Source organism: Rhinopithecus bieti, unplaced genomic scaffold, assembly GCF_001698545.2.
Source record: "Rhinopithecus bieti isolate Rb0 unplaced genomic scaffold, ASM169854v2 scaffold_10347, whole genome shotgun sequence".
Taxonomy (NCBI): domain Eukaryota; kingdom Metazoa; phylum Chordata; class Mammalia; order Primates; family Cercopithecidae; genus Rhinopithecus; species Rhinopithecus bieti.
In genome coordinates, this window is record NW_016806836.1 from 2925407 (window position 1) to 2939665 (window position 14259).

At 37.7% G+C, this 14259-nt stretch overlaps 1 protein-coding gene across 1 annotated transcript in view; it reads right to left on the reverse strand.

Annotated features, from left to right (window-relative positions):
- Positions 1-14259, reverse strand: part of STK4 (serine/threonine kinase 4) — a 107105-nt gene that overhangs the window by 63230 nt on the left and 29616 nt on the right. The window contains exons 6-9 of the mRNA XM_017877987.1: positions 13699-13866; positions 11626-11763; positions 8411-8539; positions 7579-7765 (exon numbers count right to left, since the gene is read on the reverse strand). Of these exons, the coding sequence (XP_017733476.1) occupies positions 7579-7765; positions 8411-8539; positions 11626-11763; positions 13699-13866 (622 nt within the window). The remainder of the gene's footprint in view (positions 1-7578; positions 7766-8410; positions 8540-11625; positions 11764-13698; positions 13867-14259) is intronic.

Below are 14259 nucleotides of genomic sequence, written 5' to 3' on the forward strand. Positions count from 1 at the left end.
AACAATTAGAACAGTACACATGCCATAAGTAATACATAATGATAATGACAAATGTCATTTAATATATGTTACTGAGAGCAGTGAATGCCTTATTTGGTTTTCATAGTCTACACATTAATGACACATAGTGACTATCTAATAAATGCTTCCTGGTTGGCATTAAATATTCATTTTTAACAATAGCTGATTCCAAATTGATATTTCTACAGCATAAACATTTGAAAAGAATCACCTGCTTTTTCTTTATAGATCCACTTAAATTGATATTTAAAAATGTATCTCCATTTTCTTGCTGAATAAAAGAAGGTCAGAACAGCAAGCTTAGAGCACCAGAGAAATAATATATTCCATTAACTGATGAAGAAAGATTTATCTGCCTCTTAGGCTTAAGGATCAAAGTATATCTTTTGTAATTCACTTTCCTTTGCTCTTCATTACCATTATGCTACTGCCCTCTCTTGAAAATGTATTTCCCCATGGCTGTTCTTGGCTCTCCTTTTACCAATATAACTATACTAGAGTAGCTATCTTTCAAAACATATAGGCCTTGAGCCCTTCACCCAAGTTACACTGAGATCTGGTACTTTCATATTCTAAATGTGGTCTGGCAGGGTGTTCTGAATGAATTTTCAGGCACCAGGAGTCTGTGCTTTTTGGCTCATTCCAAAAGAATCAAGAATGCTAATGGTTTCCAAAGATAAAAGTGGGCCCAACATCTGGATACAATAAGAAAAACTGCACAAACAATTAGGATTTAGTCTCCACTCTGGCAGGACAACCTTGAATTATTTTTGAAAGTGTGAGAAAAACCTAAGTACCAAGATGTCTGCTCTTCTATTGTAAATCTCACCCACGAGGGAGCTACTGATAAAATGCACAGTGAACCACAGCAGTTATCTTTTGGGGGTGGAAAAAAATCCAGTCGGTAATAAATGCCACTGTATTAAGATAAGAGGCTGAAACTTTACAAAAGAAGGCTCATGTGTATCTAAAGTCTGGCCCTCTTAAAAATCTGTCATCTTGTATTCTGAGCTATTTAACAGATTCTCAAAACATGTATCATCTTATTGCCAAGGAATTTAAAATACATGGACACAGACACACACACCCCCACACAGAGCCTCCTTCTCTCTTCTCCGCACAATGGTAAAATGTTACTGAAACTGACAAGTGGCCTTCCCTTAGCTCAACCATGTTCATGAAGCCAGCACTCAGGCATTCTTGGGGTGGCACTTACAAAGCACCATTAATACCAAGAGTAAAAACTAAAAGCATAACTATCAAGAGAAAAGGAATTAGGAAGAAGAAAAGTAGCGCTGGTTGAAGAAATGTTTAGGTCCTATGAAAAAAACAGTCATACATTAAAAGACTTATTATAATACCTATGATTTTTGAGCATTTACACACTAAATATTTTACACATACAATCTCATATCATCTTGACAAAACTACAAAATAGGAACTTCGGTGCCCCATTTTTTCAGACCAGGAAACTGGGGTTCAAAAAACAAAGAACTTGACCAAGGTGGCATAGTCTGTAAGACCCTCAGCGAAGTTGCAAGTCAAAGACTCTGATGCTATAAATCAATGTTCACTCCACTACTCCTTTGTCCTTCTCTTGCCCTTACTCAGAGATAGGATTCCAACAAAATCAAATGTTTTCAGCTTTAGTTTTGGGGTGCACAACTGCACTAACGCTGTCTGAAACTCTCATATGATGCTGACTGTGAGTGGCAAGCATACACCAACACAATTCTCTGATGATAGATGTTTAAATCCTGAAGGGATCAGACGTTGGACAGTAAGGCTACTGTGGTAAAAGAAGTGTTAAAATACTTGCAGTACTTTATGTCCTAATTACTGTACTTGTAAATGCCATAATCTGAGTCAGAGAGAATAAGACAGATAACACACAAGGGAGACAATGTTCTAACAACCCCTTTCAAACGGAAGATGGAAAGCAAATAGGCTCTGAGTCAAAAATTTCTATCTTATGCAGCTCTGAAATCAGTATCTGAAGTTTGGTGTTGAAGTAAAATCATCTTGACAACAGCCTAGCCTTTCACCTGATTTCAACATGAGGAAATTCACAGCAACAATAGGTGCCTTCATGAAACTTAGGACATTCTGAGGAACTATAAACACATAATGTTTTTACCACATAATACTATCTCAGTAATTTAACTGAAACATGTTTCTGAGTTGCCCTAACTTAATTATGTCATTATGCTTTAAAATTCTATTTCAAAGAGATTAATGTGGCTGTTGCTCCAGGAGAAAAATTAGAATCTTATGCACTAAGCACAAGTTTTAAAGAGGAATCATCACCTCACGCCCTTCAATTCACTGAATCTATCTGAAGGCTTGGTCAGGGGAAACATTCTTTCAATTAGTAGTCCAAGTTCTGCCTCCCATTGACCTATTAAGCCTGGAGATGAGGAGGGGTGACCAGGGCTATGCATCTCTTGGGAATGTGGTAAGGACAAGAAAACCATGACATTATCGCCAATGAATCCTGAGAGGAAGAACCGCCGCATGTCAAATCTTTAGTGGATGAGTACATGTTATTACAAGCGGCCATCCTTTGGCTTGTCATTTCCTCACAAGGGGCAAAAGCATTTAACTGCTAAACTACAAATCTGTGCAAATCAAGCTACTTCAGTTGCTCCAAAATGTTTTTGTTATCTCTGCCTCTAAAAAAAAATTGTTTTTTTGCTCTCAAACATATAATTGACTTTTTAAATATTTAATAACGTTGTGAAAGCTTGGATTCTTTCTACGTCAAGTATAAAATTAATCCTTTTCATTTTGTTTTATTTTATTTTATTTTGAGACAGAGTTTTGCTCTGTCACCCAGGCTGGAGTGCAGTGGTACGATCTTGGCTCACTGCAACCTCCACCTCCCGGGTTCAAACAATTCTCCTGCCTCAGCTTCCTTAGTAGCTGGGATTACAGGCGCACACCACTACGTCCAGCTAATTTTTTGTATTTTTAGTAGAGATGGGGTTTCGCCATGCTGGTCAGGCTGGTCGTGAGCTCCTGACCTCAAGTGATACACCCACCTCGGCCTCCCAAAGTGCTGAGATTACAGGCATGAGCCACTGCATCCCGGACCCTTTTCATTTTAGCTCTAAATATTAACACCCTATTTCATAATGATCAAACAAAATGGAAGAAATTCTTCTTTTAAAAACAAAATGGTTACTTGAAAATGGATAATGGTGAAACTATTTTTCTGCATATTAAGATAAAAGAAAGAGAAAATATATAACTTAATATAAAACAGAAAATATGTAAAATTTTCCATCATTTTCACAGTATTACCAATTGTATTCAGTGCCACCAATATATTACTTTGGATGACAGATGTTAGTAATACCAAAATTAACAAAACCCACAACCACACAGTGACAATTTTAACAATTTAACAATTTTAACAAATCTCCTTCAGAAGCTAAAAGATCAAGTATCAAAAATTGGTAAAGAATAGACAAATGAAAGACAATTAGCAACTGATTACTAATTATATAGATTCCTGCACCAAACAATTAGAAAATACATTCTTTCTAAGGCACATAAAGCACATTTAACAAAAATTAATAACATGTTAGGCCACAAATGTCTCAAAAAATAACAAAGAATTGATATAACACAGACCACATTCTTCAACCACAATTCTATAAATTAAAATTTTAAATAAGCAGTTTTAAAATCATACACTTGCTATTAAAAAACACTTTTGAATAACTCATGGGTTAAAAAATAAATGTGCATAGCACAAGCACTACACACTGGAAAAAAATACGTACAATATACCACATATGAAAATGTATAGAATACAGCTAAAACAGAACTAAGATAAAAAGTTATAATGTTGATTAAATGTATTAGTAAGCAAGAAAATTAAAAGCTAATTATTCAAATTTTAAAACTACAAAACAACACCAATTAAAGAATTTTTTTTTTTTTAATAAAACCTCTTAAACTAAAAACAGATCAAAACTTATTTAGCCTGTTAAGGAGTATCGACCAAATTCTGCTGCAAAATCAGACTCGATGGTAAAAACTCCAAAAATTTTCTTTAAAGTGAGCAACATGACAAGAAGGTCCACTACCAGCTCTACTATGCAACACTGTATTGGAGGTCTTAATAAGAAAAAAAACCTTAGCCAGGCTTGGTGGTTCACACCTGTAATCCCAGTACTTTGGGAGGTTGAGGAAGGAGGATTACCTATACCCAGGAGTTCCAGACCAGCCTGGGCAACATAGGGAGATCCCATCTCTACCAAAAAAAAAATTAAAAAAAAAGTCACGGGTGTGGTGGCACATGCCTGTGGTCCCAGCTACTCAGGTGTCTGAGGCAGGAGGATTGCTTGGCCCCAGGAATTCAAGGCTGCAGTGAGCTAGGATCGTGCCACTGCATTCCAGAGTGAGACAGTGCCTCAAAAAAAAAAAAAAAAAAAATTATATATGAAGATCAAAAGGAAAAACTATAATCATAATTCACAGACAATAAGAGTGCCTCAATTTTTTTAGAAAGGAAATCGCCAGAAAACCTGTTACAAAGAATAAAGCAGTCCATAAATATCTACACTAGTTGTCTATAGAAGAAAAATGTTAGAAACAAAAGTTTTTTAAACTACGTCATTTGTAATAGCAACAAATAAGTATCTAAAAATAAATTTAACGAAAAGCTCTAAAACATCTTTGTGGGTACAATTATAAAATTATCTAAGAATATGAAAGATAGATCAAACAGATCAAAAGATAAATAAACCACGTTCATGCACAGAAAGAATTAACATAGAGATGGCAATTCTGCCTAATTAATCTTTGTATCCAATGCAATTAAGTCAAAAGTCCAGTAGTATTTTATAAAATTTGATATACTGATCCTAAAATTTGTATGGGAGAGGCTGGGTGCAGTGGCTCACGCCTGTAATCCCAGCCCTTTGGGAGGCCAAGGCGGGGGGATCTCGAGGTCAGGAGATTGAGACCATCCTGGCCAACACGGTGAAACCCCATCTCTACTAAAATACAAAACATTAGCCAGGCATGGTGGCATGTGCCTGTAGTCCCAGCTACTCAGGAGGTTGAGGCAGGGGAATCACTTGAACCTAGGAGGCAGAGGTTGCAGTGAGCTGAGATTGCGCCACTGCACTCCAGCCTGGTGATAGAGCAAGACTCCATCTCAAAAAAAAAAAAAAAAATTTATATGGGAGAATAGTGATATAAATTTCAAGAAGTAATCTGTGATGAAAAGAAAAATAAGAAGGGGATGGGAAATCTATTGCAGATAAATGGTCAAAGAAGGACTGAGAAGGTGACAGGACCAAAGACCTGGATAGAGGGAGGAAGCAAGTCTTTTAGATGGAAAAATAAAACAGACTACTAGAGCTCATATTGTAAATAAAAACAAATTCCTGATATATATCAGGAATATATATACTTTTACTGTAATTTACTGTAACATAAGCCTTAGTCCTGGCTCCCAACAACTTGACTTAAAATATATATATATGTATGTGTCTATATATATTTTTTAAGTCAGTTCTACACAAGAACTTTCAAGTCAGTTCTACATAAGAATTATTAGGTTTTTAAAAAATTTATTCAATTATTCAAGTAAGGCCATTTTAGCTGATTACAGTTTCAAAACTATATGCACGGTACCATGTTACAGAAAAAGAACACCAATTGTGTCAAGTCCACTGAGAAATCTGGGAAGGGAGAGAAAAAGTGACTATTTTGAGATGTTTTAGCTGACTTCTTATTTGAACTTTGCCAAGTATAAGGTATCCAATCTCCCAACTAAATAAAATAAAGACATTGCCCTAGTATCATTGTGGTTACTCAAAATACACTTAAAAATGAATAAATAATGGTCTTGTTCTAGCATAAAGCCTACCTTTATATACAGGGCATTTGTTAACTCAAATGGGAACACAATTATAACCCATTAACTTAATACAGAGCTCCCTCTGCTGGCCTGGAAAATGCACAGTGATCCTAACACTGACAAAGACCCTCTCATGTCACTTCAATTTCAATAATGTGTCCTGCTGTTCGGCAAAAAAAAATCTCACCCAAAACACCCTGATGTCATAGCATGTCCTATAAATTAGGACTCTGAAGTCTCCGTTACCTTAAGAATCTTTTTTTCCCCTTCCTCCTCTCACTGTTTTTTATGGCCTTAAAAATGAATACTTTTACAAAGCGTTTACTATTTGCTTTTTGGTGAAGTGGGCTGAAATAAGATGGGCAGTGAGTTGATCACTGCTGAAGCTGAGTGATATAGGTCCACAGGGGTCATGATATTATTGTGTAATTGTATGTATGTTTTAAGTTTCCATAATGATAAATTTAAGTAACTCCTAAAACAATAAGGAATTTTTTAAAATCTCAAAATAAGTGGCAAATCTGTAATCCAAAAGTAAGAATTACAAAACCTGCAAAAGACTGTCTGTGAACAAATTTTATTTAATGTTACTCAGACTGTGACTGCTTAGGTTTTTAAATAGTTCTCTTCATGATTATAATAAAAGATGCATGTTTCTCATTAGACATGCTAAAACTATCCAAGTTCAGAAACTGAAAAGAATAAACAACTCATTGAATTCGCATTTGAATTATGAAAATCACATTTGGAAAAAAATTCTTTAAATAAAAATGGGCACAATTTCCCTAACACGTGCATACACAACACATGCTAACAGGTCGGCCTAGTTGTATTGCACAGTGATTATAATCATCTACATAATTAAACCCCTTAAGACAAGCAGACGATTTAGCACTCAGAGTCAATGAAAAGAACTAGAGGTCAGTAACTCATTACTGCAAAATGAACATACTTTTAAAACAGAAGGGGAGGAGAAGGGCAATCTAGTACATGGCATTTAGTTGATAATTTGTATATCACCAAACATGGGATTTCTAGGGTGCCTTAATCTTGAGTTTAGGGGATGAAACATAAAGCATCACGAGCACTGAATGACACAAGAATTTCACTCTAAGATAGGAGCTGAACACAAGGTGTTAGGCCTAGTTACAGGCAAAAAAGGATCAGCCAGATATGGAAAGAAGCAGAGACGAGTTTAAACTAGAAGAAACTGGATAGAACTTTTCAACTTGTCCAGTCATCTTTCACTGACTGACAGCGTTGGTAAACTTGCGTTAGACCCAAACTGTCATGAAAATAAACTGAAGATGTATGTACAGTAAATAACTCAGAATGTCATTACACCTTGATAGGAATTATGCATCAAATAATGCATATGCTTCCAAAGATCAAGGTAAGGAAGGAAAATAATGACAACATGCAATGAGAAAATGGCTGTTCTGGTTCAAAAGCAAAATCCTTTCTCACTGTTGATGCTTTCTTGACTTTGACGCCACAGGTCAGTTTTTCCCCTCCCCAAACCTCCTGCCCCCATTGCAAACCTCCAAGTTTTCTACTCCTTCGGTTGTAACAAAAGAAAGAACTCAAAGCTAAGCCTGCATGAACCATGAGAATCTGTCTTCTCTGAAATATGTATGCTTGGTCTGAGAAGTCAGTGGATTTACTTAGATAAGCCTTACTTTTCATAGTTCCTTCCTCTTCCTCATCCTCTGTATTGATCACCATGGTGCCCAGCTGTGATGGCAACGTGTCATCGTGCTCAATCATGGTATTGGCTCCATCAGTCATGGTGCTGGCTACTCGGACAGTGCCCATCTCATCACCCACTGCTCGAACCATCGTGCCAGAATCCATTTCATCCTCTTCCTGTCAACGGATACAATCTCAAATTGGGGCTAATTTGACAAAAGACTTTGAGTTTTCTGAATAGCTACTACTTAGTGAAAATATTTCGACATTTAACACTTATTCAGGTCCTAAACTCTCCTTCCAGAAATGAAAGCACTGTTACTTAAGCAAAGAAGACAAATTTATCTACGTGATAATAAGCAGTGCATCTAACCCTAAAAGAATTCTTCCTTCACTCTTCTTAATAGAGTTTTGCAACATAGATCTAAGAAACTCATGTGAACATCTTTGGAATCTCAGGGTTTTGAGGAAGTCTATAAATGTAAAAGCTACATGTTAAGTATGGATTCCAGATTCCCTAAAAGGATATGAAAAGCCAAATCCCAGACCTGAGCATTCTCTCTCTAAATAAAAAGTTAAATTGAGTAAAAGATGAGGGGGCAAAAGAGTGAAATTTAAAGGTGTTTTAGGAAGCACTGGGAGAAGAACAAGCACAGATACAGCAACCCTCTAGCATGAGTTGGTCCAGGTTAGGACATAGCTATGCTGGAAGAGTCTCCAGTTCCAAGTTGATCCAATACCTCCTACTCATCTTACCTGGTTTGGCAATCATAAAATAACAAGCATCAATGCCTGAGGCCCACAGCAATAGCTGCCACTCACTGAGTTTTCTTCATCGTCCTGGTCCACTTCCCGCTGCTGGGATTCCTGGCGTTTCAGTTTCACATCCATGGCTTCATTAATTAAGTCTCGTAGTATTGACACTCCTTTGGCACTCTTGACAAATGGGTGCTTAAAGAACAAAGTAGAAAATACTGTGGACAATTTATATGGTGACAGTGCCAAAACAGTACCTAGAACACAGTAGGTACTGGATAACATGTGTTGAATCAATCAACGAATCTGATCTTTCTCTTTGTGCTTTGGACAACAGCTAAATCACACTCCCTTTATAACTCTGAGCAGAGCAAATTCAGTCTTTGCCCATCTTTTTCAGCCTGGCTGAAATGCCTATGCCATTTCTCTCTGTCAAATCTAGCGATTCTCAATAGGGAGTATCATCTCCTGGAGGAAGTTGTGTAAACATGTTGGGAACATGTTATAGCTGTCACAATGTTTGGTGAGCACAAATGGCATGGGACACTAGCAATTCTGCAAAGTACAGAACTGTCCTGTACAACAAGGAACTGTGGCAGATTCTGCACATCTTTCAAATGTCTCAGGTTGTGTACACACCTTAGTAGATAATACCAAAAAAATGTTTTCAAGAGATATGCAAAAAGGCCAGTGATTTGGGAGGCGATTTTAGAGAGGGGAGCTTAATAGAATAAATAAATTATTTAGAAATCACTGAAAAATCTACTCATCTGACTTTCTATGGTAGCATTTCCAACTACACATTTAGGTAAAAAGGATTTTAGTGCAAAAATGCAGTTGCTACAGAAATACTAAAACTGATCATATATATGTAACAGATTTTGACCCAAATATTATTCAATCACCAAAGATACTTGAAACAAAGGGATATTGTTCAATTTCATTAATAAAATTGCTTTATAAGTTTTAATATTAATACCATCATATGTTTTTATTATTTGTATTTATAGCACGTGGTAAGAAATCTATGCTGTGAAAGTTACACATGGAAATTCTTTTTGGGGAATTGCCTATTGTCTTCCAAACTTACTCCAATATTGTCCCCATCGTTTCTTGGCAATCCATTCTCTGCTCTCCATCACCCATCAAAGGATACAAGTTCCAAGTAAGAACTCCAGAGACGGAAAGTATACCTCAAAATGTGGTCAGATTGCAATACAGGGGATACATTTCCATGACATTTTGTCACTACCCCATCCAGGTAGTAAAAGAATTTGGCAATCCACTTAGAAATAAGACCCAGCTCATTTGCAATAATATCATATTGCTTTGTTCTTTCCACTTGGAAAAGCTATAAGATCATATCCCACCTTCTGTAATCAGAGACAAATAAATCTGGCCTGTTATTATTTAACATCAGTTTCATGCTAGTGTCCATTCATTCTTTTTACTGTACTTCTTAAATGGCGTAGTTTCTGATTTTCTTTCTTTCTTTCTTTCTTTTTGAGATGGAGTCTTGCTCTGTTGCCCAGGCTAGAGTGCAGTGGCACAATCTCAGCTCACTGTAACCTCTGCCTCCCGGGTTCAAGCGCTTCTCCTGACTCAGCCTCCTGCTGGGATTACAGGCATATGCCACTATGCCCAGCTAATTTTTGTATTTTTTTAGTAGAGATGGGGATTCACCATGTTGGCCACGCTGGTCTCGATCTCCTGACCTCAAGTGATCCACCTGCCTCAGCCTCCCAAAGTGCTGGGATTACAGGCATGAGCCACTGTGCGCGGCTAGTTTCTGATTTTCTTACAGCTCTTAAATCTAAACTCATTCATGATGCCAGGCAAAGGTATCTATTTCATTATGTCTGCAAACTGGGTCAGGCAGAATTATTTGCAAATTGAAAGTCATATTATTTCATTATAAATTATCTTTATTTTTCTCCATCACATCACAGACAATATTGATTCTTTTAAATTACGGGCATAAAAGGTTTTATTATATGTGAGTTTCATTCCAAAAAAGTAATGAGAGTTTTAAATATACACATTGGCTATAAAAGGGGACACTGGGTCTGAAATGGGTCTGAAATGGCTGCAAATGATTGGCCTAGCCCACTTATAATAGCTGATATTTATCAAGTTCATACCATACTGTCTTCAGTACATGTGAACATTGTTCAAAGTAACACACATTGTATCATTTAATCATCGCAACACATGAGGCAGGTACTGTATCCCCATTTTATAGATCACAAAACTAAAAGAACAGAGAAGTTACTTGCCCAAGATCACAAAGCTAGTAAATTGGGAGCCAGGATTCAAACCTGGGCAATCTGACCAGGATCCAAGCTCCTAATCACTAAGCACACTGTCTGCCACATCCCACCTATCCTTCTAGGGCCAGGCCTAGAAGCTACCTACTCCAGAAAAGCACTTTTTGCATCTCCAGTCCAAAGAGGCCTTCTCCCACCCTGAACTACAACAGTACCCACCACTGATCTTAATTCTTTGTCGGACTCAGGTAGACTTGATGGTACCCCTGCTTTGGAATAAAAAAGCCTCAAGTTCTAATACTGACTGTGCTATTTACCAGCTGAGGGACCCTAAATAAGTAAACCTCCCTAAGCTTCCGTTTTCTTCATCTATAAAACTGAACTAATACCCACCCTTCACAGGGTCTATGTAATGATTAAATGGCACATGTGCAAAGTACGTGGCGCACAGCAGACACTCACTAAATGTCAATTTCCTTTCTCTAATCCCATACTGCCCTGTATTTTCTTGCATTATTGTCTTGTTCGATGATTTAACATTCTTTTCCATGTCTTTTCCACTCAAATAGATTTGAACCTCCGTAGAGGTAGGCAATGTCTTAAACTTCTTTTACTTTGTTTTTTGAGATAGCATCTCACTCTATTGCTCAGGCTGGAATGCGGCAGCGCAATCATGCCTCACTGCAGGCTCAACCTCCTGGGATCAAGAGATTCTCCCACCTCCCACCTCAGCCTTCCAGGTAGCTGGAACTACAGGCATACGCCACCACACCTGGCTAATTTTTTGCATTCTTTTTGTAGAGACATGGTTTCACCATGCTGGCTGGCCTCCAACTCCTGGGCTCAAGCAATATACCTGCCTCAGCCTCCCAAAGTGCTAGGATTACAGGCATGAGCCACTGCACCCAGCCTGCCTTACACTTCTTTACTATCTCCACGTAGGTGACCTCATGGCATCTTTTGGTCAGTGTGTAAATGAAATGGAGCGAGGCGGCATCAGAGGGTGATTCATACCTGCAGGAGCTGAGTGGCTGTGGCTCTCTGCTCAGGACTCTTTACAAGACACTGTTTCACAAAATCTGTAAAGTTATCTGACCACAGCTCTGGTTTTCGGAATGTGGGAGGAGGATTTGTAGGAATCATGAAGATTGCCTGGTTAGAACAAACAAACAAACAAAAAGATCTGGTAAAATAAAAGTAATGCTCCAATAAAAAAAAAAATACATCTAGAATTACATTTGAAGCTTAGTAAATAATTTTTCACTTATCCACTGAGAAGCTCACCCAAATTCCAACAAAAGTCTAAGCATTTGCAAGTACAAAGCCTGATGGTTAAAGAACCTGATATATCTCCCTCTCTCCTCTTCCCTCTCTCATATATGGGTCTTGTTCCCTAAACCTCACAACATCAATCAAGCTTTATTATTATTATTATTTTGGCAACCACAGTACATTGCCTTTCGAAGTAGAAAGGCGAGACAGAAGAGTATCTATATCCTAAAGATAACCCTGGCCCCATGGTTGTCAAGTTTCCCTGCCTCTTAAAAGTTATTACCACCCCCAGATGTCAGCAGCAACTACACAATAAAGTCATTAACCAGAAGTCCCAAAAATCACAATGGGGTCATTAGCTTCCAGACAAACTAAATCAACATATGTGTGAGGGGGAAAAATTAAAAATTGGCCAATTATGTTGCAGTTACATTATACTATTTCCAAAATAAGCCTATTATTTATTAAATTTCCAATTTTAAAAAAGCTTTGTTTTTTGAAAAGTAAAACACTATACAAATAAGCACCTTAAATTATATTATTTAAATCTAAAATTGTAACTAGTAAATCTCCTCGCTCCTTCTCCCAAAAAAGAGGGAGGACTTATCTCGGGAACATGAATTTTTGTAAGTCTCTTAATAGGAGGATTAATTAATCAGAGAAGAGGAAGAGCTGGGGTAGGGAAGGATGGAGAGGACCACAGAGTCCCTGAGGAAGGCAGGGTTGGGGGCAGGTGTTACAACAGTGCTGTGATGAAGGGTTCTGGGACAGTTAAGCCTGGGAACTGCTTAGGGTGTCAGCACTGGAAGAGCTGCACTGGAGATGCATTCTATGGGCCCTTAACATTCTAGAAGGAGATAGAGGTTGGAGAGTACACAGTCTCCAGATGAAGAGAATCTGGGGATCTACAAGCCAGAACTTACAAATTCAAACACCTATAGGGGCCAGGCAGAAGAAAGACAAAAAATGAACAAGGCTGGGTTTCAGTGACATGAGTTCAAAAACAGTTTGCTTTCTTCTTAAGACTATTATAAGAAAAACATTAGAGAAATACTGTAATAAGTGGCAGCTGATACTTGGTGACACAACGGGGAATCATGGAGACTGATAAAGTAGAAAGTTCATACTCTGTATAAAGGAGACAACCACTAGTCAGCTCTAGTGAGAATGTTGACATGGTAAAAAGTGGTTGTCCAAACTATTCAAAGTGAATGAGTGAGTGAGTGAGAGTGTGTGTGTGTGAGAGAGAGACAGAGAGAGTGTAGCACAAATCAAACTAAGCATTTCTATGGCCTACGTCCTGCCAGAGGGCTATCAATACACAACCTCTGGAACGGATAGGAGTGGAACACACTTAATGACTACAACTAGAGTCAGTAGAGGTATATCATCTATAGTGACATGAATTACACATAATTCATTTATTGTTTGCAACCTAATCAAGTAAGGCATTGAACTAATTTTTTTTTTTTTTTTTTTTTTTTGAGAGTCTCAATCTCTTGTCCAGGCAGTGTCACGATCTTGGCTCACTGCAACCTCTGCCTCCGGAGTTCAAGCGATTCTCATGCCTCAGCCTCCCAAGCAGCTGGTATTACAGTCACAAGCCACCACACCCAGCTAATTTTTATATTTTTAGTAGAGACAGGGTTTCACCATGTTGGCCAGGCTGGTCTTAAACTCCTGACCTCAGGTGATCCATCCACCTCAGCCTCCCAAAGTGCTGGGATTACAGGTGTGAGCCACAACGCCTGGCTTGAACTTTTTAATGATGATCAGTAACTAACCACGCCACTGGCTTTCTGTCTACTTCCTTACCCTCATTGGATGGATATCAGCATAAGGGGGCTTTCCTTCAGCCATTTCTATGGCAGTTATTCCCAGGGACCAGATGTCTGCTACACAGTTGTATCCAATTTCCTGAATCACTTCTGGAGCCATCCAAAATGGTGTTCCTATCACTGTATTCCGCTTGGCCATGGTATCCTAAAATAGAAAGGGAGAGAGACCGACACTAAGCTTAAAACTACTGAGATGTCCACAGAGGAAGTCTACAGAAAAAAAAAAAAAAAAAAAGAAGGAAAAAAACATACTGAGAAAAAGAGGCTTTTCCAACAATAAAAAAATGCCTTGTACTTGAAATACATATAAAAACCATACTCTGAGCATGATAAAGCAGGCATAGAAGAAATTCAAATGACAAAGAAACACAAAAAGATTCTCAATTATTAAAACACAAACTAAGATTGACAAAAAATTTTAAATTAATAATGCTGATAATAGCATAGAAAATCAGGCACTGAAATACAATGTTACTGCAGTATAAACTGGTACATTTTAGTACGCAAGTTGGCAATATTTATTCAACTTTTAAATATT